At 42.5% G+C, this 23,735-nt stretch overlaps 3 protein-coding genes across 4 annotated transcripts in view; 1 reads left to right on the top strand and 2 right to left on the bottom strand.

Annotated features, from left to right (window-relative positions):
* Positions 1–6,718, top strand: part of nfatc1 (nuclear factor of activated T cells 1) — a 36,912-nt gene extending 30,194 nt beyond the window's left edge. Inside the window, exon 10 of one of the 2 annotated variants that reach the window (XM_076753716.1) lies at positions 5,181–6,718. In XM_076753716.1, the coding sequence (XP_076609831.1) occupies positions 5,181–5,236 (56 nt within the window). In that variant the 3' untranslated portion in view covers positions 5,237–6,718. Of the gene's footprint in view, positions 1–2,366; positions 2,468–5,180 lie in introns of those variants that run through there. The other variant, XM_076753715.1, reaches the window with a different exon arrangement.
* A 3,822-nt stretch (positions 6,719–10,540) lies between these two features.
* Positions 10,541–16,290, bottom strand: slc52a3-2a (solute carrier family 52 member 3-2a). Its single transcript, XM_076754814.1, has 4 exons — positions 16,206–16,290; positions 13,154–14,183; positions 12,252–12,375; positions 10,541–12,120 (listed from the first exon to the last, which is right to left on the bottom strand). Exons 2-4 carry the CDS (start codon positions 14,164–14,166, stop codon positions 11,911–11,913), a joined length of 1,347 nt encoding a protein of 448 aa, XP_076610929.1. The 5' UTR covers positions 14,167–14,183; positions 16,206–16,290; the 3' UTR covers positions 10,541–11,910.
* A 963-nt stretch (positions 16,291–17,253) lies between these two features.
* Positions 17,254–23,104, bottom strand: slc52a2 (solute carrier family 52 member 2). Its single transcript, XM_076754948.1, has 4 exons — positions 22,840–23,104; positions 20,190–21,048; positions 19,925–20,045; positions 17,254–19,097 (listed from the first exon to the last, which is right to left on the bottom strand). The coding sequence occupies exons 1-4, from the start codon at positions 22,967–22,969 to the stop codon at positions 18,888–18,890; spliced, it is 1,320 nt and encodes a 439-aa protein (XP_076611063.1). The 5' UTR covers positions 22,970–23,104; the 3' UTR covers positions 17,254–18,887.
* Between the last annotated feature and the right edge of the window lie 631 nt (positions 23,105–23,735).

The raw sequence follows: 23,735 nt of genomic DNA on the forward strand, positions 1-23,735 counted from the left end.
AGCAGCGTAACAGAGGCAGAGGCGATGCAGCTGATGTAATGTATATGCACAGGGCGTCCAGCTGGAGCTGATTTGCATTTAAATTCATGTTAAAGCAACTGACAAACAAATGGATATCTAAGATAAAACAACAGAGCAGATAAAAGAGTGTGTGTGCGTGTGTGCGTGTGCATCCAGGTGTACAGAGAGTGTGTATGTGAACAGCTTGTATGTGAACATGTGAGAACGTCTTCTGCACAGAAGTCTCCATTTTTCTGCTCCTCAGTGTTTGAGAGAACAATGGCACTGTGTTGCTATTTCGCTGACGTCTTCTCTCTTTCTATTATTTTATTTTCTTGAGGCCTACAAACTGCTTTTGTCCAGACATTTACTTTTTAAATAATACCTGGGGTCAAACAGAAATTGGCAGAGTCTGTGCTGAACTACAGAGCCGCTCTGTGGGACCAACAGTAACCCAGTAGGAGCCTCATCATGTGGGCCAAGAACATCTCGTGGCTTGTGGCCTGGGCTTGACGTGGCAGTGAACGGGGGTGGGATTTGTGGTGTTTTCTGCCCCCCTCCCATATTTTTTCTCTCATTGTCTCAGCTCTGGTCCCTCGGCTAATTTATTTGAATATCTGGCCGGCTGATCGGTTCCACTGTAGCGTTGTGTTATTACAGGCCGGATCGCGTTGACGCGTTTCAGCCCTTAATGAGGCAAACAGTGCTGTCCTGCTAATTGTTTGGGAGTTCCTCGCTGGTTGGGGGGTTTCCTGGTCAGAGAGCTGGGCTGTATCAGTCAGCTCCAGCTGCCGTGGACCTCCATGGGACAGGAAAGCAGTTCCTGGATTTCTTCATATCAAACCCCACCTTCCTCGCTCTTGGATAACCAAAGTGTTTGAGACAAATTAACTCACTAACATTGCAGTGCTTTGTGTTACATTAACGGCAGTGCGGTGAGGTTAATCAGAGAGCTTTGTCTGTTTTATGTCACTGCATTACATGCATATTAATGCAGAGTAATCCTGTTATATGAATGACCATGAAGGATGTACGAACAGTGTACTGCATATTCAGAGTTTTTCCACTCAGCCTATGTTGCTTCATGACTTCATTCTCGACTTTGGAACCAGCAGTTGAGAAACCACAAGGTCCATGTGGCGAAGTTCTGAAGCTTTCAGTCCTATCACATGATCTTCCTCAGCAGATGGGATCAGAGATGTTCAAATTTCAACTTTTCTGAGCTTTTCAAAGACTTGACTTAAAAGCTGAAGTCCATCCTTGGCGTTGAAAACAGCAGCTGAGGAAACAGTTTCACCACAAGGTCCATTTAGTCGCTGTTCTGGATTTTTTGCTCAGAATCAGAATCAGACTTGGCTTCACTGGCCAAGTATGTGTGCACAGACAAGGAATTTGACTCCAGTTTAAACAAAAGAAAAAACCCTGACTGAACAAGAAGTCGTGCTAAAATATGAAATTAACAGTTTAGATGAAGAATAATGTTGCAATAAACAATATATACAATGAGGTTTACAATGTGCAGGTATTTATTTTGATCATATCAGTAATGAACTTCAGCCTCTGAGCCAACGGACAATCTCATCACAACCGGGCCAACTCCACCTGCTGATGAAGACCATGTCACATGACGGAAACCTCCAGAACAGCTACTGAATGGACCTCGAGGCTTTCTCAACTGTTTTTCCTACTTTTCCTTCAAATCAGTATTTATTTATTTTGCAAAAATATTGATCCCTGCCATGCCTGAACATCCTCAGCGTCATGTATAATGTAAAAAACGTCTTTTATTTCCTCAAATTTCAGTTCAGTTTTCCTGAATGAGAACGGCGAGCGCAGAGCTTTTCACCGTCTGCTGATGTTAGCTCATCGAAATCGATGCGGCCAGAGAGTGCATGACACAGATGTCACACTGGTGCTGGGCCTATTTTTAGGACTTTGTTGTAAACACACTTAGAGATCAATAGATTGACTTTTTTTTTCTTTTTCAATTAGATCCTCCACATCAAATGTGACAGCACAATGAAAAGTGGGCCATGGCAACCGACACATAAACAGTAAATGTTGTGGCCTCTGTGGGGCAAAAGATAAAGTTTTACAGCCCGGCCTTTTTTGTTTTATATCATAATAAACTACTGAATTATGTCTGTTAACCTTTTCATTATCAGGTGAAAGCTATTCCACCACATATGGCACATGATGGCGCCTAAGGAAAAATGTCTGAACGCCATAATTCACCTGCGATTCTGATAGTTTGACGCGATGTGGAGGTCTGACGGTGTCTTGATGTCGGCGTCCAGGCTCGATGTGTCGGTGCAGTAACCTCCCCTTGAGGTTTGAACTCAAAGATTATATCCTTCCACCTCCAGATGCGCAGAAGGTCAAAGCCAGATCAAATAGAAGAGAGGAGGTCAGTCAGTTCAGTCTGGGCCGGGAAGAGCACACATGGCAGCGGAACGACACGCTGTAGGAGGGTGGAGATGAGGTTTGAGTGTTTATTTCTTCTGGTTCAGCTATGCCTTTTGGTAATATTGGTCATATTCTCATATTCACATGGCTGGTGGCAGCATGCTGTCATGATGATGAGCTATGTCAGAAAGCATCTTGCATTACCGTACACACAGAAAAATAGGCCATTGTAATCGACTGGTAGCGTAACGGAGTTACTGCCGATCCGGATGGGAGTGAAGCTGAAGTCTGGGCAGTTCAGGTTTAATTCACGCAAATCAAGCCTCATTTAGGGAGGAGAGTTCATTCTTTCTATGAATATTGAACAGATGGGTCTACTCGTTTATCCATGGTGTATTACACAGCTAAAATAAAGGTCAAAAACAGTGGCCTAGCATGCATTAACCCATTAAAATGGCAAGTTTTTGGGTTCATTTTCCTACTTTCCAAACATCTTACGTTTCAGTAAACAAGCGACATCATCAGGGTTATTTGCTCAGACCCGAGAAAGCTCCATCCAGGACCGCAGAGGACTTTATACAACTGTTTTCACAGGCTGAGACGTCCTCATGACGAGTAAACTGAGCTGTATGTGTAAAATTGGTGCATCGTCCCTTTAAGAATAGACCTCTGAGCTTGTCCTTTTTCGGCCTTCTGCTAAATCAAGAGGAAGTGATTTAGAGCACCTGAATGTCTCGACGAGTACCTTCCACGCTGCCAGGTTCCTCTCAGAGCCGAGCTGCCTCGACTCTCACCGCGTCCTCATCGCGGTTTAATAGCTTCAGTGTGTCCATGTGTTCCTGTGACACGCTCCTGTGAGAGCGCTGCCGTTCTGCAGTTATCAAACCTCTCATGAGATCTTCCCGTTCCTTTATTAATCCCAGTCAATCAGCGAGCCAAGCACATTAACCTCACGTCTAGACGAGAGCAACGTATCGCTCTGTGCTCCGTAATTGTAAACAGACTCAGTCAGAATTTAGGGTTTTATGACTTTAAGGTGATTATGACACATTTATATGCTGTATTTTTTATTTTTATCATGGCCGCCATCTGCTTCCAAACAGCTGAAGACTATTCTTTGTGCAGAACTGTTGGGAGGCACGTTACATCCCGTCATCTCTCTCGTGATAGGAAGTGAGTGGTAGTTCTGGTAGGAAGTGGCTGTGCCAGCGCTGGGTCACCAAGGGAGGGGCTGCTCTGCTGCCTTGTGATGAAAATAAATGTTCTTTTATAAAAAAAAATAATAATAATAATTCCATTGTGTGGAGGGGAATCTCAGGTTTCCAGGCTGCTTTTCCAGCATCCAGTCAGTCAAAGGGAATTCCTCCCCCGGCCTGCTGGCTCGGGTTCTCGGGGGCCGGCTCCAAGGGTGTTCCCCTTCCCCTCACACATTTTTCATCCTTGTGAGAGCTCAGAGCGGGGCCTGATCCTGAACCCGGAGGCTGATTGGAAAAAGCGAGAAGCTGATTAGAGAGCGAAGAACTGTGGAGACGACAAATGAGCTCGCAGATAAGAACCGTAAACGCTGGTGAAAAATGAACTCATCTAAATCCCCTGTAAGCGAGGGGAAAAAATGAGTGATTTGTCCTTTCCTCTGTTATCGGCACATCGATATCTGCATGTTTTCCTGCTTTAGCTTCAGTTAGCCGGCTGCGTTGCTCCAGGATCATCCCCCCGCCGTCAGCCAAAGTACACAGCTGATAAAAACAGATAAACAAGTGCACCTGGATCCTTCAGAGACAGCAAGAGGTTGCATCATCTCTCTTGATAAAATAAAAAGGTCTGGGGATCTCAGATATAGAGTGATTCTATTAGGTTGACTCAGAGGAAATAACAGGTGCTGCAGAGCTCAGTGAATTGTCTTCACAGGGGCTGGAAATGGCACCTTAAAGCTGCACTAATAGCTATGCTTATGCTAACACACTGAACGCTGCTGTTCCCCTCAGCTCCATGGAGCATTTTACCATCTTCCATCTTCAGTCTTTTCCTGTTTTGGTTCACTCTCACCACGTTCATCAGCAGCATTCAGCAAGCTATTTTCAGCCAAAAAATCCCACTAAATGCTGCGTGCCCAGCGCCAAATGGTGAGCAGACACACTTAGCGGCTAGCAGGTGAACACAGTGGAGCATTTAGCAACTAAAGAGCCAGAAGTTTCCCTCAGGAGACCAAAACAGAGACAAAAGAAGAGTGAATGTTGGGCTTCAGACGCTAATTCTGCTCTACGTGTCTGCTACATGTGTAGATTAGCAACTGTTTGCTAACGTTTTAGCCAATCAGCTTTGCAGGGTTTGGTCGGTGTTGTGTTACAGCTTGTTCCTCTGCCAAAATATCAACATGTGCAAGTTTTTAAAGGCCCTGAAAACTGGTTTGCTTGAAGCACAACATTAAATATTCATGCATAATAAGCTGAACTTCTGCAGGACTGTGCGGGTGTGGTCATCAGATTTTGATTAAAATGTTTCTCAATTCTGATTGGTGCAAGAAAGTGTGACATCACCGGAGTCCCGCCCTCGTCAAACCTGTGAGAAAAAGATACAGAAATCTGTTATGTGACGCAGCTGAAACTGTTCCAACATCAGCAGAAAATGTCAGATTACGAGCAAGAAGCTAATCGAGAAAACAGGTTTTCAGGGTCTTTAAAGAAACTACATGTAACATTACACTGTACATGCACACACTCTGCATGGTGGTCACCTGACACTCTGACCGTCCTCTCCTCTCCTTTCCTTTGCAGTTAATGAGATCATCAGGAACGACCTGTCAAGCATCTCCGTCCACAGCCATGCGTAGTTTCCCGTCGACACCAAAACTGACACAGGAAACCAAAAGAAAGGGAAACACCAAACAGAATTTGACTTTATGCTTTTCATGCTCGGACTACAGCATGCAGGAAGCAGGAAAAGGAAGTGCAAGGAGAACAAATGTAAATTTATTGTCCAGATGACCAGGGTCCAACGTGTGCCTTGTTTTTTCATATATAATGCCTTTACACAGAAATTATCCAATGAAGACATCACATGACTGACTTTTTTAAGACATGTAAATTGAGTATGTAGCAACCAAACCTGCCACCACCAACTCCCACGACTAAGTATGCTTTTAGAGGACCAAAAATCGTTTTTTATGTCTTTTTTGCTGCAGTTTGTAAATGATTCAGTGCCTATGAGTTATGTCATTTGTATATACAGTATCTGCAGCGCTTCAGTTTGCATATCTGGCTTTACAGAGAGACAGTTCAGATGAGAAGTGCCTTTTTGACTGGAAGCAGAAAAATGTGGCTTCACGCGTTCAAAATTCAACATTTAAAGCGTGATAATGAATAATGTAGCCACAAGTGGCAAAAATGGGACAATGTTGAATGTTAAAAGACAGTGTAGCACAAATAGAGAATTGCCGTAAAGTCAGTAAACTGACAGAGCAGCGTCCGTTATAACCATCAATATGTTTGCCAACATCACTGGTCATACCTGAGCAGGTAAGGCCGAAGCAATGAAAGTGTATTGAATCGATCAGGAGTGTTTTTGAAAGTCTCACTTTAGATTTGGTTAGCATCTGTATGGGAATTTTTTCAGACAAATAAAGGTTAATCAAAATGAATGCGTCCACCAATAAGCATTAACCACTGAACCTGTGGCGTTAATGTAGTTATTCCATCAAGACAATCGTCAGCTGAAGTCAAACAACAAACCTTCCAGATAAATCACCCAAGCCTCAGATGTCTTCAGGCACTCTCTGCCACAGAATAGTCCTTTTTGAAATATAAACGCTAAAGACTTGAAAATAACTTTGGGGTGAGCCGTTGGCTGCAGGTTTGAGTTGTATCGAAGGAGAAATCATCTCAGTCTTGACAAAGCTTGACTTTTATTATTCCCTGGAAGCTATGCAACACGCAGGCAGCATTAGTCTCCCAAAGAATGTAAACATTCGCCGTCGTAGCTGAGATCTCTAATCCGACAGGTAACGACGGTGAACAGCAATACAAATATACAACTTCTTTAATGTTTTTGTATTTTCATATTTATTCTCGTAGCATGTGCTCTGTTTACTCATGTTTATCATACAGCTTCTTTTTACACGCTTACCTACATACTGTGGTTTATCTGCTAGCTTGTTTGCGCTCTTATAGCCAAGCTGAGCGGGCTTACACACACTTGTTCCCAGTTTTATGTGTATTTATGAGTCTTAATCCTTGTAACTGAAAGGCATGACACAAGCCATACTGAAATGTTTACTGAGGAGGTTATTGTTAGTCCACGACTCATATTTCTGCTTTATGACCTATGTTGTGCATTTGTCAATAAATAAGCCTTCATCTCTTCCATCTGAATGATCTGTGTCTCATGGGACATGAAATCAGTCCATGTGTACCGTGTCAGATTAGATTCATATGGACAGGAGCAGTGATAAGACACTTTTCGTGGACGAGTAGCATGATTTTACTGTTAATACCAGTAGTTTTGCATTTTATGATGTCACATACAAGTGAGTCGGCTGATTGATCTTCTTATCCTGCATAAATAAATGGAAACCAAAAGCCAGAATGAGGTAGTACTGCAGTAAAAATACATCAAAACATATAAAACAGGCTTTTGAAAGTGTTCACCAAAGCGGTTTGTGGGCTTTTTTCTTAAGAGAAATCTGGATTACAGACAATTCTGCTGTTTACTAACGTGATGTTATGGGATATTTTCAGCTGTTTGGAGCTGCTGCAGCGTCGGCGCAGCTTAAACCTTAATTTAAGTCGACTGAATGCTATTGTTAGTTATTCACACCACGAGACAGATGTCAAATAGAGCTTTGGATTTTGTATACAAGTGTGCTCGATGTTTAAGTCCAGCCTTCAGAATTCAAAGCTTGTTGCACAATATCATGTAAGAAAAGAAAGACATGAGGAAACAGTGTGCAGAGAGCAGCAGGAATCTCTAAATACAACAGTGATCACAAAAATGTACATGTGGTGCAAACATACACTAAGCAACAACAGCAAAAAGAGAAGCACCGCTCCAAAATGTAATATTTCACCAGGAGAAAAACTCCTCCTCTACATTTTGCACGCGTGTGTTTCCACCGTGGCCGTGAAGCAGAAATCAACCTCACATCCATTAAAAGCACAAACAGCTTCTTCCCTGCATCCACAGGGGTCACACTCTCACACTGTGGGTCCACATCAGTGTTTCATTACAGCTGAACAAAAAAAAAAAAAAAAAAAGCCCACCTCACAGCTGAAACGCTGTCACACATCTTCATGATCGATAATTGCATCAGAAGCAGAACATCTGCTGCTTCACGGCTCTTTTTTCGGGTTATGTAATGTTGCCCTTGCAGGCGGCTCTGCAGGGTTTGTTCGCTGTGTTGCACTGACACCGTGTGGTCTGCACGATTTCTGCCGGATTTCACACGTGGATGCGTGAATCTCAGCGCCGACAAACAGTTCAGATAGTTGTGTGTCAGCCTCACCTTCACTGACGCCTCCTGGTATGAAAATCAGGGCTGACAGTTTGTTGTTTTTGCTTGGCTGCCTCGCGCCTGTCGTAGGTCTTTTAGGAAAATCAGGTGTTAATTTTATTCAATCAGTGGATTATTCTGCTGGTCATTCTTTGATAACACCTGGTCTGAATACACCTGGTAAGTGCTGACTTCATGACTGTTAAATTATATATGATTGTAGGCATAATTGACCTGATTTAGACAGAATTGATGAAGATGGTTAATATCAAGTTCTCAAAATTAAATAATAAAAAAAATAAAATATCAAGTTATAAGATATCAAGTCATAAAAAATAAAAACAAACAGAGAAATCTGCTGATTCAGTGAAGCTAATTTGACTTTTCAACTCAAAATAAATTGTTTTGAACCATTTTTCTGAATTCTAATGCAGTGATCCGCCTTATTCTGTACAGTTTTGTGATACTAGTACATAGATTTGTCTTTGAAGAACTTTATTTGCAATGGTAGGTTGAATCGAACTGCACAGGTGTGTTTTTATTGCATTCTAGAATAGAAGGAGTCAAATTGCATAAAATACACTGTAGTAATAAAACAGGTCGAACAGCTTGAGGCATGAAGGAATCAGACGATGCTGATGAATGTTATTTATGGAAAATCAGATAATATTTGTTTTTTTAAATCTCCATCAGCAGCTTCTCTCTGATGGTTCGTTCCTTTCAGCTCTGCACAGCAGTCTGGAATAAGATGGAGAATTCATTCAGCAACGTCTCTTTCAACTCCAGCGAACTTGAGCTCTGCGCGTTTGGACAGCTCTACGTCACGGTTCTCTCGCTGTTGGATGTCATTCCTCTCGTCCTGGGACAACCTGTGATCATCAGACTTTTGTCGATCACCTTCGCATCCAAGAAGGCGACAGATATCCTGAATTTTAACTTGGCTCTCTTCCACAACTTGCAGTACTTGATTTCCCTCATGCATTTGATTGTGCTTTTTTTGCAGCAAACGGTTCAGAGAAATGTACTCAGGTTTTTGCTCGTGTACGCACAAACCGGAGGGCCGATGAGCTTGTCTTTCATCTGCATGGAGAGATATGTTGCAGTGATGCACCCCACATCATATCCTCTGCTGAAGAAATACAGGTTCAGGGAGGTTTGTGTTGCCTCAGTGTGGCTGTTTTCTGTGCCCCTTGCTTTCCTGAGTTTGGTTCTGGAGGCTCTCTCCCCTATCAGAAAGGCAGCGGCAAAAAGCGTCCCATGCTTCATGTTGGTGGTCATGACTGCAATGATGGTGCGGTCCAGCGTCACCATTGCTTTGGCGCTGAGGAGGTCCAGCCCAGGGAGAGACAAGATGCATCCTGTCAAGAGGAGAGCCTTTAAAACCGTCTGTGCCACCTCAGCCGTCGTTTTTATTTTTTACTTTCCGGTTTCGTCAATGCAAATGTTCAAGTTTCTGGATGAATATATGTTTGACTGTCTAGTTACGCCTCTGTGTATACTGCTGATGTCTGTTGCAAGCGTTGTGCATCCACTGTTATACCTCTCCACCCATGGAAAGTTGTTTACCTGCTTAAAGTGAGAGAGAAAGATTTGATTTTCTTAGCAGAGTTAAACTAATTTACCTGCATGCAAACTGTGCAAACTTACAGAAAAGCATGGCTAAGAAACAACAATCATGGTAGATGGTAGAAATCTGGTAATCTAGACTTTGGAGCAAACTTTAGTTACCTGGAGAAATGTAAGGTGGAGATTTAGCCATAACAATTCTGTGATGGAGAAATAATCTCGTTGTTTGTGGGAAACCTTAAAATAAGGAGTCATGGTACCTTCATGACCGAATTATTCATCAGACAGGTTTCTGTCTCCAATGCCAGAATGGAAATTAGTATGGAAATAGGCCAAAGCATGATACGATCATATGATAACATGAAAATGTTATGTAAATTTATTTATTTTTTTGTATTGTACTGTCTGTCTGTGGTGATGGAAATACTGAAATAATGTTTTATTTGGGTGATTTATAAGTTAGAAAATCTTACATTTTACTGTCAGAAAAGAAGAGAATTTGATGGTTTCAGGCTGAGCTGCAAACACGACACCAGACTTTGTCCTCAGGTTTAATATTCACCATGCGGCCATAACTATGTGGACTATGGACTATGTGCTTCTTCATACTTTTGTGTATACCATTAATCATGAGGCTGCCTTATGTTTGAGTCCTTTCTCTACAATTAAAGAAAATCTTGTTGGCACAGCACCCAATTACATCTTAAGACAATAGTTTGCTTCTAAATTTGTGGCAACAGCTTGGTGACGGCCCTCCTGTGTTTAAATATGATGTCCTGTGACAAAGCCAGGCCCAGACATGTTGTCGCCCAACATTGTGTCATTAGTGCTCTTGTGGCTGAATTTAATCAAATCCCTGCAGCCAAGAGGAGTGGAGGCTGTTTTGGCAGCAGAGTAATGCCCACGGTTTTAGAGTGAGACGCTCAACAGTTACATGTAGGTGTAATATTTGAGCGTCCACATACTTTTGGCCATCTGCTGGGATTATATCTTTATCGCGTAATGTCATATCATACAGCAAGCAACATGATTAAAGGACATGTAAATAAAGAAACAACCATGTGATTGCAGGATTGTTATTTTACAAATCATTTATTTCAACACACACACGTGTTTTTCTACAAGCTGCTCAGATGTACCAGATGCTTTCACTCTGAGTTTCTAGACCGTATGAACAGAAAGATACGTGACACTTTGAGCAAAATACAGCAGGTTGAACCTAAAATTAGACTCACAAATGAGTGACGTTTAGTAGAGTGAAACTTCAAGCTTGAACCAACTGGTCCAAGCAGCTTTAACACCACCTCCATCACATCAGTGCCAAAAAAACTCCATGGCAGCCAGCCTTAATGGCTCCCTCTTCACCTGCGACTGCACACCTGTATGTGGTTCCAACGACATTATGACACAAAGGTGGTCGACCTCGTCAGGACCTCAATGAGGAATCGGCCTACAGGGAGGAGGTCCAACCTGACACCCAACACCACAATCGTGGACTACAGAAAGCCCAAAGGTGGCACACACACCCAAATCCACACACCCACGGACTGAACTTATCTTCCCGCCTCCAGACATTTGCACTGCGACTGTCTCTTACTGGCTCCACTCACTGCTTTGTTTATGCTCTCACATACTAATGAATATTATACTGCTGTCTACACAGACCTTTAGTGTATGCACCATATTCATATCCAGCTGTTTATTCTGTATATTATGTCTATTTTTGCTCATTATCAAACCTGCATTACATGCACTCATACCTGCAAGTGCCTAATGTAACTGCTGTGTGTACAATGTCTATTCACTGCACCCTGCTCACACTGTTAATACTGTTCATATTGTATTTGTTATTTATATTTCTCTAAACATATGCACATCCCTCTGCACTTTCCTGCAGTTTGCACTTCTCTTTAGATGTTCAACTACTTTTCATTGTCTCACTACTTGAACATGCAATGACAACAAAGTTGAATCTAATATTTTTGGAGTAAGTTCACTTTTATACATTTTCCTTTTGCATTTTTATTTTCATTAGCTGGTGATGTTGTTAGTGCTTGCCTTGCCTATTTGCCAGTGCAGCTGACTTTTGTTCCTGGCTGAAGCTAAAAAAAAAAGATGTAACATAAAGGCGATGAGCTGTTTTATCCCTGATAGTTGACCCTCTGCATATATAGCATGCACATGCTGCTGTCAGGGTTTAAAGGACCCAAGACTGGGTCATCTATCGACAGCATTCCCAGTTTTATCCTGTGTGAAGCAGCATGGCCAGGAGGGCTGCATTATAACTAGCTTGTCTGTTATATTTCATGTCTTTGTGGTTTGCTTTTCATGTAACAAGTGAAAATTATGTAAATAAATCGAGATAGAAAATAAGAATGAATATCTTCCTGCTCCTGAAACCCATCAGGCCTTTGCCGTATCTGCCCCCATTCTCGTCGGGGGGAGCTCTTCATTCAGGGGCATTTTGTGTTGCAGGGGTCCCCTGATGAAAAGTAGCTGTACACACTGACCAGTGGAAACATGGTCACAGCTCCCAGCAGGGAGCCCAGCTGCACTACGGCTCCACACCACACGAGCGCGCTGTGGCCCTCGTCACGCAGGATCACCCCGATGATCACCTTCACATAGGACAGAGAGAGAATAAAGAGGACCCAGGCCAACACCTGTGGAGCAGAGGGAGGTGAGTTTGAAACTTGCTATGTATTTCTATATTGGACGCCTGTGTAGTGTTTCAGTATGTTCATTCATGTTTACACAATAGAAAGATAATTTGGGTGAACGAAGCCTGACTCACAATGATGACTCTGCCTGAGGTTTCATTCACCAGCGGCGGACATGGACTCACTGCTGCTATGCCCATTATATAAGCTCCAATCCCGCTGCCTGTCAGTGTCAGAGCTCCCATCAGCAGCAGAGATCTGTGAAATGACGGCATACTTTTAAATCAGTGGCTGTTTCGGGGTTTGAAAGGATTCATTCATGTTTGCGTTCAAAGATCAAAACAGAGAGAAAAATTAGAAGTCATCCATCAGCCAACTGAGGTTTGAAAAAGGCCGTCTTTAAAAAACGTTTGTCTTACTTCAGTTAACTCAGCATTCGTTATTTCTTAAGCAGCAGGAGCTTTGCTTGCTCCAGCTTTTCCATTGTTTGGATTCGCTGCTTTTGCTCGCCTTTTAGCTGTAACTGTAAGCTAAATGACTTCAGGTTTTAGACTGTTGGTTGCACAAACAAGTGGTGTAAATATGTCACCCGAGGCTCTCAGAAAACATTAATCTAGAAAAAAGGCAGGTTAATTGATAGTAGACAGTTGCTGCAGGCCTGCTTGTGTGTTCGTAGAATGATGCTCCAAACAGTTTTCACCTCACCTTGATGAACATATTCTTGTCACTAAGGTTTATGTAGATAAAAAAACTACAGCTGAAATACAAATGTATGAGTTTGGCCTATTTATAAGACGGGGGGTTGCACTCAGCAACGCACTGTTAAATAAGTTCACTCAGTCATCTGTCTTACACAGAAAACATTCCAGGCCTTCATCAGTGTGGACAAACAGACCCTCTCTTCTTTACACATAGTCAGAGCGCAGAGTTTGGTCTGCAGAAATAAAACTGACTTTGCTATAAATGCATATCTATCTGTGAGCCCCCGTCTCGCCTTGAACCACGATCAGAACATCATTACACTCCGCACACTGACCTTATAGGGAAGAACATGGCGATGAAGCAGGCCAGAGGGTTTGACACGGCAGCCAGGGTGGCTGACAGGTGATAGGCGTTGTTCCCGTACGGCAGGCATGAGTAGGACTGCACCGAGGGAAGCACCACGTTGCTCAGAGCGTTCACCCAGGCCAGGATCACAAAGATATAAAACACCTGCATCCAGCTGTAAGAGCCAGTGCCAAAGCTGCTTCTGCGCTTCTGGTTCACGCGTCTGAAGGGATCCATCATAGGCCTCTCCTCGACACACTTCCTTTTTGTCTGAGATTTCTCTTTTACCCCGTTGGTGTATCGACCGTCGGTGCGTTCCTTGGCCACAGATGGGTGGTAGTTCAGCAGCAGGAATGCCACCAGACACACCAGCATCATGGCACTGAGGAAGAAGAAAAACACCTCAGCTGAGAAGATGGCTGGCTGATACTGGGCCAGGAGGTCAAAGGTCACGGAGCTGTTGGTGGAGTTCAGTGTGTGATTCAGAGAGTGGGTGTTGTTTATGCAGTGGACCACCCCAACCCCCTGGATCAGAGCCACTAGAGCAGGCAGCAGGCCGCTCACACCCTCCCCAATGTAGTAGGTAGTCAGGTACTGAGGCTTGAGACGCATCATGAAAGGCAGGAAGGTGACGGAGGAGGTGCAGTCAACAACAGAGAGGAAGAAAGTTAAGACGAGGAGGGCTACACTGCGAGGAACACCGGCTACAACAACAGTCTCCTTCCAGAAGAAACCCAGCAGGAAGGTCGCCATGGTACCCAGGCTGATGATCACATATATGACAGCCGTCTCGTTGAGGGCGCCTGGCCGGAAGCGATGCATCAGGGTGACGAAGAGAGGCCCAACGTTGGCCATCTGGATGATCACGGAGAGGTAAGAGGGCAGGTACCAGCCCTCAGGGATCCGGGGGACAATCAGGGGCAGCTCCACCCACAGGCCGTTGATGGAGACCCAGGAGCCCATCCCGAGCAGGCATGCCAACAAGTGGGTGAGAAGGGACATGCTGGAGGTGTTTTTCTCTAGAAATGGACAGAAAGGGGTCTGTGAACGTCATGACACCGAACATCAGCGAGCAACTTTGATTCCAAACCCGCTTATCAGCTGAACTCTGACCTTTGAGTCACTCCTGAATTTGAAACCCGCTGTTGTCATTTTTAGCTATGTTAGCATGCCGGTGTTAGCATTTAGCTTAAAATGACTGACTGCTACGTCTTTGTACAACGTCACAGAGCTGCTAGGATGGTCGTGGACTCTTGTCAACAATCTAACAGACTTTTTTAAAAACTAAATAATGAAATTAAGGTGTCATTTCAGGCACAGTGGCTGCAGACAATAGATCCATGATGTATGAAGGGACAGTTCCCCAAAAATCAGATAAATATTATTATTTATTATTCCATGCATACTGTTTCAGTAAAATTTATTGCATTTAGGAGCTACTGGCTGTTGCTCACTGGAGTTCAGTCTGTTAGCCTTTGACCTCAAAATGCTAAAGAAACACAATTAACTGTGAAAATCCTCGGACTTTGTTCTCAGCAGCAGAACTGAAAACTATTTTTGTTGAGGAACTCAGTGTCTCCACGCAGAGGGAAGAAAACCGACTGCATTGTTCATTGTTCACTGGAGTAAATAGACAATTTCGGGGTTTTTTTCATCCAACGTTTCTGGAAAAAAAAAACTAGAATTCATCACTGTGTTCAGTTTGGTTAATTCAGATGAGCTGGCTGTCTCAGCTTTTAGTTACAGCAGGTCAACTGAACATGTAGAAGGTGAAATTTGTCAACAGGCAAGTTTTAAAAAGTTTCCAAAAATAAATAGATAATGAATGAATTTCAAGGAAAAACCAAACTGCCTTTTAATTAGTATCAGAGTACTATGAATCAGATGAGTATGTCAGGTTACACAGCTCTTTCAGGGAAAGATTTCTGCATTAAAACACCACAAACTAAAAGCATCTAGGCTCCATTTTGTTGCCAATATCTTCAAATCTCAGATTTTACCAAATTAGTCTATAAGGAAAAATATCATTCCTGATTAATGCAAAAGCTGAGGGGCCTAAAACCTGGTCGACACAAGGTTAACCATAAAGTTTGAGAGTTAAGACATGGTTTTAGGTGAAGGTTAGGGTTAATATTGGGTTATAGTTAAGTGTCAGGGTTAGGCGTGTAGTAGTCAGAGTAAAGTGTGTTTGTTTGGCTGGTTCCTTTATTACTGAGGAGATAAGATGATAAGAATCCTCGGGTTAGCTGCATCATTGCAGCAGCAGCAGAGAATGAGAAATAATTACAATGAGTAAAACTAGTTGAGAAAAGCCTTTACAGAACGTCAAAGGTGAACTCAGAACCATCTCAGATTAATGTGTGACCATGAGGAAGAACCCCTCTGCCAACACTCGCTAAAGGTGCAGTGACATGTATGACTTATTCTTACATGTGGTTAATGTTTGCTGTTTTCCTGACGTCTCGTTAGCTCTGAAATGTTTTTATTTCTTCCAGACTTTCCATCATATGAGCCGAGACATGTGACATGGTTAGAACGTTGCATGCAAAGTGCCAGACTTCATCCAGGGCAGTTATTTTCATTTGATCGCAGGGAGGGTGTAAGTCAAACCCGCTTAAAACACCAAGCATACGGCAAAGGAAACATGACCACCTACTGCACTGCTGACTGTTACACAAAACATCCGACCGGCACATTGTTTATTGGCAAAAGAAACAGCATGCAGTGGAGTCTTTAATCTTTAGAAAATAATCCATGCAGCGAGACCTCAAAACACAATTTTAACTTAAAAAAAAAAATTGTCTGTTAAATATGGAAGCACTTTTTTCTCCTTAAAAAGCTGAGTTACAGTTAAATCACTGACAGAGTGGATTTCTAATTAATGAACATTAGAGGATTAATAAGACATTCTAAATAACATGACATTTCCATCAGCAGCTCTGGGCATAATACATGAAAACTAACTTTTTTCGCCGTTGTTCACAAATTTCAAGCGTATCAAAATGAAATGGATGACTGTAGGCATGCCTGCAGATACTCACATGCTGTTTGCTGGAGAGTTTGGAGATTTCTGGAGAGAACAACAAAGCCAAAGTCCTGTGTGGTGAACTGTGTGTGTGCGGGATTAAACCCTCCTTGGGGTGAGTGGGTGTGAGAGCACATAGCCAACCATGACACGTTTAGTTAACCGATCACTGCCTCAACCTTAAATACCTTCACTGTCAGGACGATCAATAAACATCACATGTTGTGATCTGCAGCCCCAACACTGCCATCGCTTTGCCTTGAGGCCTTTTCTGAATGAGTGAGACACATTCAGACAGAATTCATGAATTCTGCATAAGGGGATCATGGGATCAAAAGTTAGCCATTTAGCTTAGCATAAAGGCTGGAAACAATGGGAAGCTGCACATATGGATTTCATATAAATGCAACAAATGAGATAAAACGTGTTAATTGGTGAGCTGAAGAGGTGCTGGTAGTTGGATTTAGTTACCTTCAGACAGAGCCAGCTTAGCTCTTTCCCCTCACTCGGGGTCCTTATGCTAAGCTAAGCTAATGGCCGTTAGCTCTAGCTTCATATTTAGCGTACAGACGTGTGTGGTATCAAACTTCTCATCTAACTTGGCAAAAAAATTGTTTCCCCTAAATGTTGAACTATTCCTTTAATATCAGTCTGGGATTCTAATTCAAAGGCCTTCTGTAAATTTCAATACTTCTTGATTTTCCACACTCATTAACGGACACTGGTCCAAGATTCTTCAGCAGATCAGGTAACTTTATATCTGATGATCAGTGATGACTCAAGCAGCAGTGTTCTTATACTGAGTATCCTTAATACCACAAACTACATCAAGAAATGAAGCGTCAGTACCAACTAGAAGTAAACATAAAATATGTAAAGTTCTGTAGAAATAATTCTTATTTGATGAAGTGTCGTCTGTTGTAGCTCAGTTAATTTGCCACTGTACCTTAACACAAGAGCTAATATCAGCGTTTGTCCCATAGGGTTTATAAATTATGCAGAGGACAGCTGAAATATCCCCGACATTCATGTTTAATGACAAAGAAAAAACTTCAGGACTTTTTCAACAAATCTTTATTGAAGTCATTTCAGAATTGCACTTATCAACCGTTTGATTTCATGTGTTACTGAATGGACGACAATCCATTTAAAAGTCACGAAAAAAAGGAAAAACCATTCAAACGTTTATTAGTCCATTTAAAACCAGCACAGAGTTTAACAGATTAATTTAAAAAGCAGGATCACCACCACAAAGTAAAGGCAACGTTAACGGACGCTTCTGCTCTGTAAACTTCTTTAGAGTTTAATTGTATTGTAGCAGCATGGTTAATAAAGTTACCTGACAAGGTTTTCGGGCACATCACAGATATTCATCATTACTTCAAAGACTGAGATGACACAATCCCTTGTTTACCAAAACTACTCTTCCATTAGCACTCATCAAGCCCAGATATTGTTCCCTCAAGGTAACATGACATTACTGTGTATTTGGAATAAGTAAAAACCCCAAATGACAGTAAACTGCACCAAATGTTTGTATAAAACATGAAGAGAAACACAGTCAAATCTAAAGGAAACTGAAATCTGCGAAGTCACACATTTTTCAGGCACAGAGAAATAATTTTGGCATTGAATCAAGGAATGTCACGGCATCTACGAGCTGTGTAAAGTTACTGCGTTATAAATTAGACAATTCTCTTAACACTGACTTACAGCACAACCGAAATTCATATCGACTCTGATGAAACTGTAAATACAATCATGATTTAGTGACATGAATCAAAGGGAAGAGGTAGCAAAACGATTTAAAAGTAGCTAATTTTGACCGAGTTGGTTCATGGAGATAAGCAGTAGGTGGCGCCAGTTCTCCAGTCGGAAAACCATACCGTTGCAGATGAAGGCGCAACAAAAAGACGTAATTGAAAGGAGCATCAGTAAAAACTTAAATGGTGAAAACACAAAGTAGAAAACATGGCGGAAATATGACATTTCTGTTTGTTTCGAGGTCACATGAGATCTGTGTGGAGTGATGAGGACACGTTTCAGTCTGCTGACGCAGAGCGGAAACAGCTGATCTTTCATGTGAGTTAAATGTTCCCTACATCAGACCTTCCTCCAAAAAGGTGCTTCCATCTCCCATTAGTCTTTTCCAAAAAGGCAAAAAAACACTTCAAGCGAGCGTAAAAACATTTTTTTGCAAAATTGTGGATGTTTTTTTCAACATATTTCTAATCAATTTCTAATTCAGGAGCAACAGATGTGGATGAATAATTTAAAGCTTGTGTCCCTGAGTAAACTAGTTTTCATGTGTTTTGTTGAAGTGAGGAAAAACAAAATTCATCAGCTGCTGTTTGTGCAACCGTAAACAACTTCAACTACTGAGACCTATTATGAAATACCACACAAAGCGCTTGTGGTATTACTGCATCATCACATTTTACAAGACCTTGGTCAACGTGCAGCAACACAATGCTCCCATTATCTGGGAATGTTTTTACTTTCACAGGCTCAGAGGCCTCTGAATCAGGAGAGAAGGCCTCATTGGTGGGATGAAAGATGAGGCCAAGACAGATCTGGTGCTCCAGTCAGGAGCAGGAACCCCAAAACACGGTTCAAACAGTCATTTCCTGCGGCGAATGAATGGTAACTGTGTCTATGAAAACAGACTTCAGAAAAACCTTTACATATCTCACTCCTGTTAACTGCAGTTATCCACGCATTCTTGAGCCCGGGCAAACACGTGATAGACGCTGACCAGAGGGAACATGGTGAGGGCTCCGATAAGGGAGCCGGCCTGGATAGCGATGCCGCACCACAGCAGAGCAGCGTGACCGGCCTCGTGAAGCAAAGTCCCAATCACCACTTTCACATAGGAGAAGATGGCAGTGAAAGCAATCCACGAGATGACCTGTAGGGGGCACAAGCACGTAGCTGCAATCAGTGACAGACATGGAGGCAAAAACAGACGAGGCTGGAGCTAAATGGCGTCTTTGGTGTCTGTTTAAAATGTGTTTATTCTTGATATACCATCAGGGATCCACACAGGGTGTTTTATTTTGAAAACTGATCGGACTCTCTATGCCATTCCTGTGTCTGACTTCCTGCTTGGCTTGATGTGGCTTCCTTCATGAACAGACTCAAAGCATATTTTCTACAGAGCGAAGAGCTGCCCGTGAAACGCTCTGCGGCGCATCTGGAATGGTCGCGATCAGCTCTATTGTAGACGCACACGCTGGAGCAATGTTGGTGTATTTAATATTTAGGGACAGTTGAGAGAAACTGTGAACGTTAAGCCTCATTCGAAGCCAATTTAATAACCAGAGTTGGGCATTGGAAGCTGTTTTTTCACGTTGCTTTTTGTGTCTTCTTGCATGTGTGTGCTGCATCAGTATGTGTGTCTGTTGTATGTAAATGTACTCCATAGACATGCCCCGTGGTACGCTGACTGCTGTACTTACATGCTTTGGCTTTTCTGCCAAATAAGTGCTGTTAAGATGCCTAATCTTACCCCTTATCTAACTAAGAGAATGAATCACATTACATTTAATGATTAACCTACACTATGGAGCAGGCAACTCCTTTCAAAACACATGTGAGCCTATACCTCATTTTAATACCTGTTAGATCCAATAAACATCCATTTTTCAATCTTCTTTTTTTTTTTTTTTTAGGATTTTTTATCAGGACAATACATTTTAAATGATATCAGCTCTAGAAACATGTGTCCTCACTCACCACTAAGGCTATACCAGGGTGTCCCAGGAGTGGAGGACAGGGACTGAGTGCTGCTAACGCCATGAGATATGCAGCAAAAACTCCCCCTCCTAAAGACAAGAAGCCCAGACCAGTGGAGGACCTGGAGGACAAAAACGGGTCCAATCAAAACACTGCAGCCACACAACCGTACAACTGTAAAAAGACCAAACCGTCAAAGTTCTTCAGCTTAAAAAAAGAGCACAAAAAGAACTACATGTGTTCAATCACACTTATAGTTTCTCACCTCAGGACAACAAACATAGCTAGAAAGCAGCCCAGGGGGTTCGCTATGTTGCCGAGGACCACAGAGAGGTGATAGGCCATGGTGCCATAGGGCAAACAGGAGAAACTCTGCACAGACGGCAGGACCCCGTTGGTGAGGGCGTTGCAGACAGCGAGCAGCGACAGCAGGTAGATGTTCCGCCGTGTCCAAAATGTCTGAGCAGGCGCCTGTTCCTCCACCTGCGTCTGCTCCTCAGACACCGGCGTCCCTCCGTTGTGTAGCGGGTGTGTTTCCTCCCCGTATTTTGCCTCCGCGGCTTTGTCAGCCTCCTGTGGCGATGCATCTTCCGGCGACTCTGTCGTTCTTCGTGTTAAAGCCCAGAAGCTCAGAGACGATATTGACAGCATAACACAGAGGAACCAGAAGAAGTTCTGCGCAGGAAAGTTCTCTTTCAAATACTCTGGCTCCACTGTGCCATTCGCATTCATTTTACACTCCAGCTTGCCAACGCCTTGCCCTAAAGCCACAACACAAGGGAACAAGGCGCTGAAGCCTTGACCAATGAAGAAAGTACGAATGTACTGAGGGGGGTAACGAAACATGAAAGGCAGGAAGGTGACGTTGGATGTGCAGCAAACCAACGCCAACACGAAGGTGAAGAGCAGGAACGGCAGTGACCTTTTCTCTCCAGCGATGACGACCGTGTGTGACCAGAAGACAGCCAGCAGACCGGACGCTGCCACAGCCAGCACCTGGATGCAGTGGATGCTGAGGCGCTCTTTCAAACGTCCTGGAGCACAGTGGTGTATGATGGTCACTACTATCGGACCAAGGTTCCCAAAGGCTATCAGCACTGAGAGGTAGGCGGGCAGGTTCCATTCTAAAACAAGAAACGCCAGTTACCAGTTAGGGTAATGAGGTATAGATAAAAACACAAATACTTCCAAACTTGAACCCCTCTTGTTGATAAAAATTTATTTTCAGGCACTTGTAGTATTCTGTCGATCTTGGTCTCATTTTATGTGTGTATTTTTCTCAGGTGTTAACATGATAATTGTCTTACATGGTTTCTGCAGGCCAAATTAAAGGTAAGACTTTTAACAGCTTCTTAGTACCACACAGAATAAAATGTAATAGCTGTTTCGCTACCATACTGGTGCAACAATATGATGGAATACAACAATACACTCATGATATCATAACTTAAATTAACGACCATAAAATTGGTGAATGAATTACCCAATTAAACATCATTTATTAACTCAGATTCACTGAAGCTTTTGCTCAGAGTGAGCTGATGAGCTTTCTAACATCTGTTGTTTTCTACAAGTCTGATGTTTCTGACTGAAACTCCACAAAACAGGACTGAGCAGCCTCCTGCAGCTCAAGCCACTGTCCAAACAATCCCACTGTTAGTTTACAGTTAGTTAATTAACTGTACACTAAACTGTCAGTTTACCTACAGCAGGCAAGAGAAGACACTGAAGACTTTTGAGAATTAAAGCCTTTTACAACCCTTTAAACTAAATGCTTCTTTAGACTGGGGGAAGTTCTTGATCAGTTCTATCAAATATATTCAGATATTGAGCCTTTTAGACCAGGAAACGGCTCATTTAAAGCTGCACTGTAGTTTCAATCTAACCAAAGTCCCATAAATATTTCATTATATCAACAATAAAGAAAAATTAAGGAACCTGTTTGCCAGACATATCAATACAACTGTCAGTATGAAAGAAGCCGGTATTCAGATCTTTTACTAAAGTAGACGTAGAAATGCTATGACAAAATTTTACATTAAAGCAGTAACAGCTGAATGAAGTTAAAGTATGAAAAGTAAAAGTAACCATTAAGCGACAGATTGGCACCTCTCCACATTAAAAATATATTAGTAAATTATTATTCAGGATGGATTACTGTGTCAACCACATTTTCCTTTTGTAGCTGGTGGAGGTGAATTTACTATTAACTAGTTATTCTGCAGGTACTTTGACAATACATCACACTTCAGAAGTGATCACATAATTTATATACTTAGTCATATTTTAAGAATTGCTGTTTTTCCATGTTTATATGCTTAGTTGTATTTTTTGAAAACATTCTTATTCTTCTTTATTGTATATATTTCATGTTTCTGTGTATGTTTAACCTGCTGCTGGAACAAAAGAATTTCCCAAATTGGGATCAATAAAAAGTCTAAGTTTATTTTATATGTAACACCTGAATCTGTTAATTACCTGTAACTGGTAAATGGATGAAGTGGAGTAATAAGTGCAGTGTGGGTTGGTAGTACTTAAATCTACATATTTAACGTTAGTTCACCACTGGAGAGAGGGAAATTGTGTGTATTAGTGGTTTATTCATTGGCACTGTTACACATGTAACTACGTTGTACTGTATTTATTTCCATTAAATATTTGGTCATTCTGAGTCTAGAAACCATCTCAATAGCTCACTGCTGTGTCAATGTGAAGCTAGCTGGGATCATTTGGCACAAGCTAGCATCGCCCGGTTTGGGATAACTGAGGCCACCGAAGCTTGAATAATAAAGCAAGTGGATCCAAACGGTGAGTGATACATGCCGGACGACATGTTTTAATAAAGGCTTTAGTCTAATAGTCCAAAGGCCGGGTAAAGCGAACACATGTTATCTCTTTAAAGATGGACCACTGACCTTCGGGCAGCACGTTCACAACCACCGGGAGCTCGACCCACAGACTGTTGACGGAAATCCAGGAGCCCATGGCGAACAGAGCTATTAGCCCATGGGTCACCGCTGCACTGCTCCACCAGCTACCGCACATGGTTCCGCTTAGTCCGGCTAAGAGGAGAGGAAATGCCGGACAACCGTTTGACTTTGTTTGCGGTAAACACAAACAACACGCTGCCTTAACCTGAAGAATGGTGGACTCTTACGCAAAGTTCCCGCCCCTCGGGTTGCCTTCACTCGCCCCTCGGGTTGCCTTCACTCCCCCCTCGTATGTTTATGTTTCAGTTAATTGTTCGCTTATGCAAGTGCAGCTTCCACGGACGTCTGTTTTACTCCAGAATCGTACAAACTGTGTACCAACGTAGAGCGTTTACCACCTTCTTGGTCGTATGAAGCAATTGCAGTTAGTCATCTTTTTATTTGTATGATAGTTGGGCGCAAAAGCAGTCGCTAAACGTAACTGAAAGGTAATATGTAAAGATAACACTAATTGCTTGCCTGAAACAATCCAATTACATGTGCGACAACGGCCTTACCAGTTGTTGCTGTGGGTCCATAGCAACGGCGTTGTTTATGAGAGACATTTCAGAAATGAGTTTTCCTGAAGGCACCATTTTGCCCCGCTGGTCGATAAGAGGGGTACGTTTATTTTCCATCCCGGTGACAACTGACGCGAGCGGCTCATCACAGCTCATTCAAAAGCAAAGCTTTCCCTAAAAAGTTTAGACTTAGGAGCTCTTATTTGATTATTCTTTTTCTATATAATGTATGTGCGTATCTGAGAAGCGGTAAATACGATGTATGTGGTATTAAGTTACATTTCTTAAACACAGCTGCAAAAGCCAATACGAAAATATCAA

This window comes from Chaetodon auriga, chromosome 17 (assembly GCF_051107435.1).
Source record: "Chaetodon auriga isolate fChaAug3 chromosome 17, fChaAug3.hap1, whole genome shotgun sequence".
Classification (NCBI taxonomy): Eukaryota; Metazoa; Chordata; class Actinopteri; order Chaetodontiformes; family Chaetodontidae; genus Chaetodon; species Chaetodon auriga.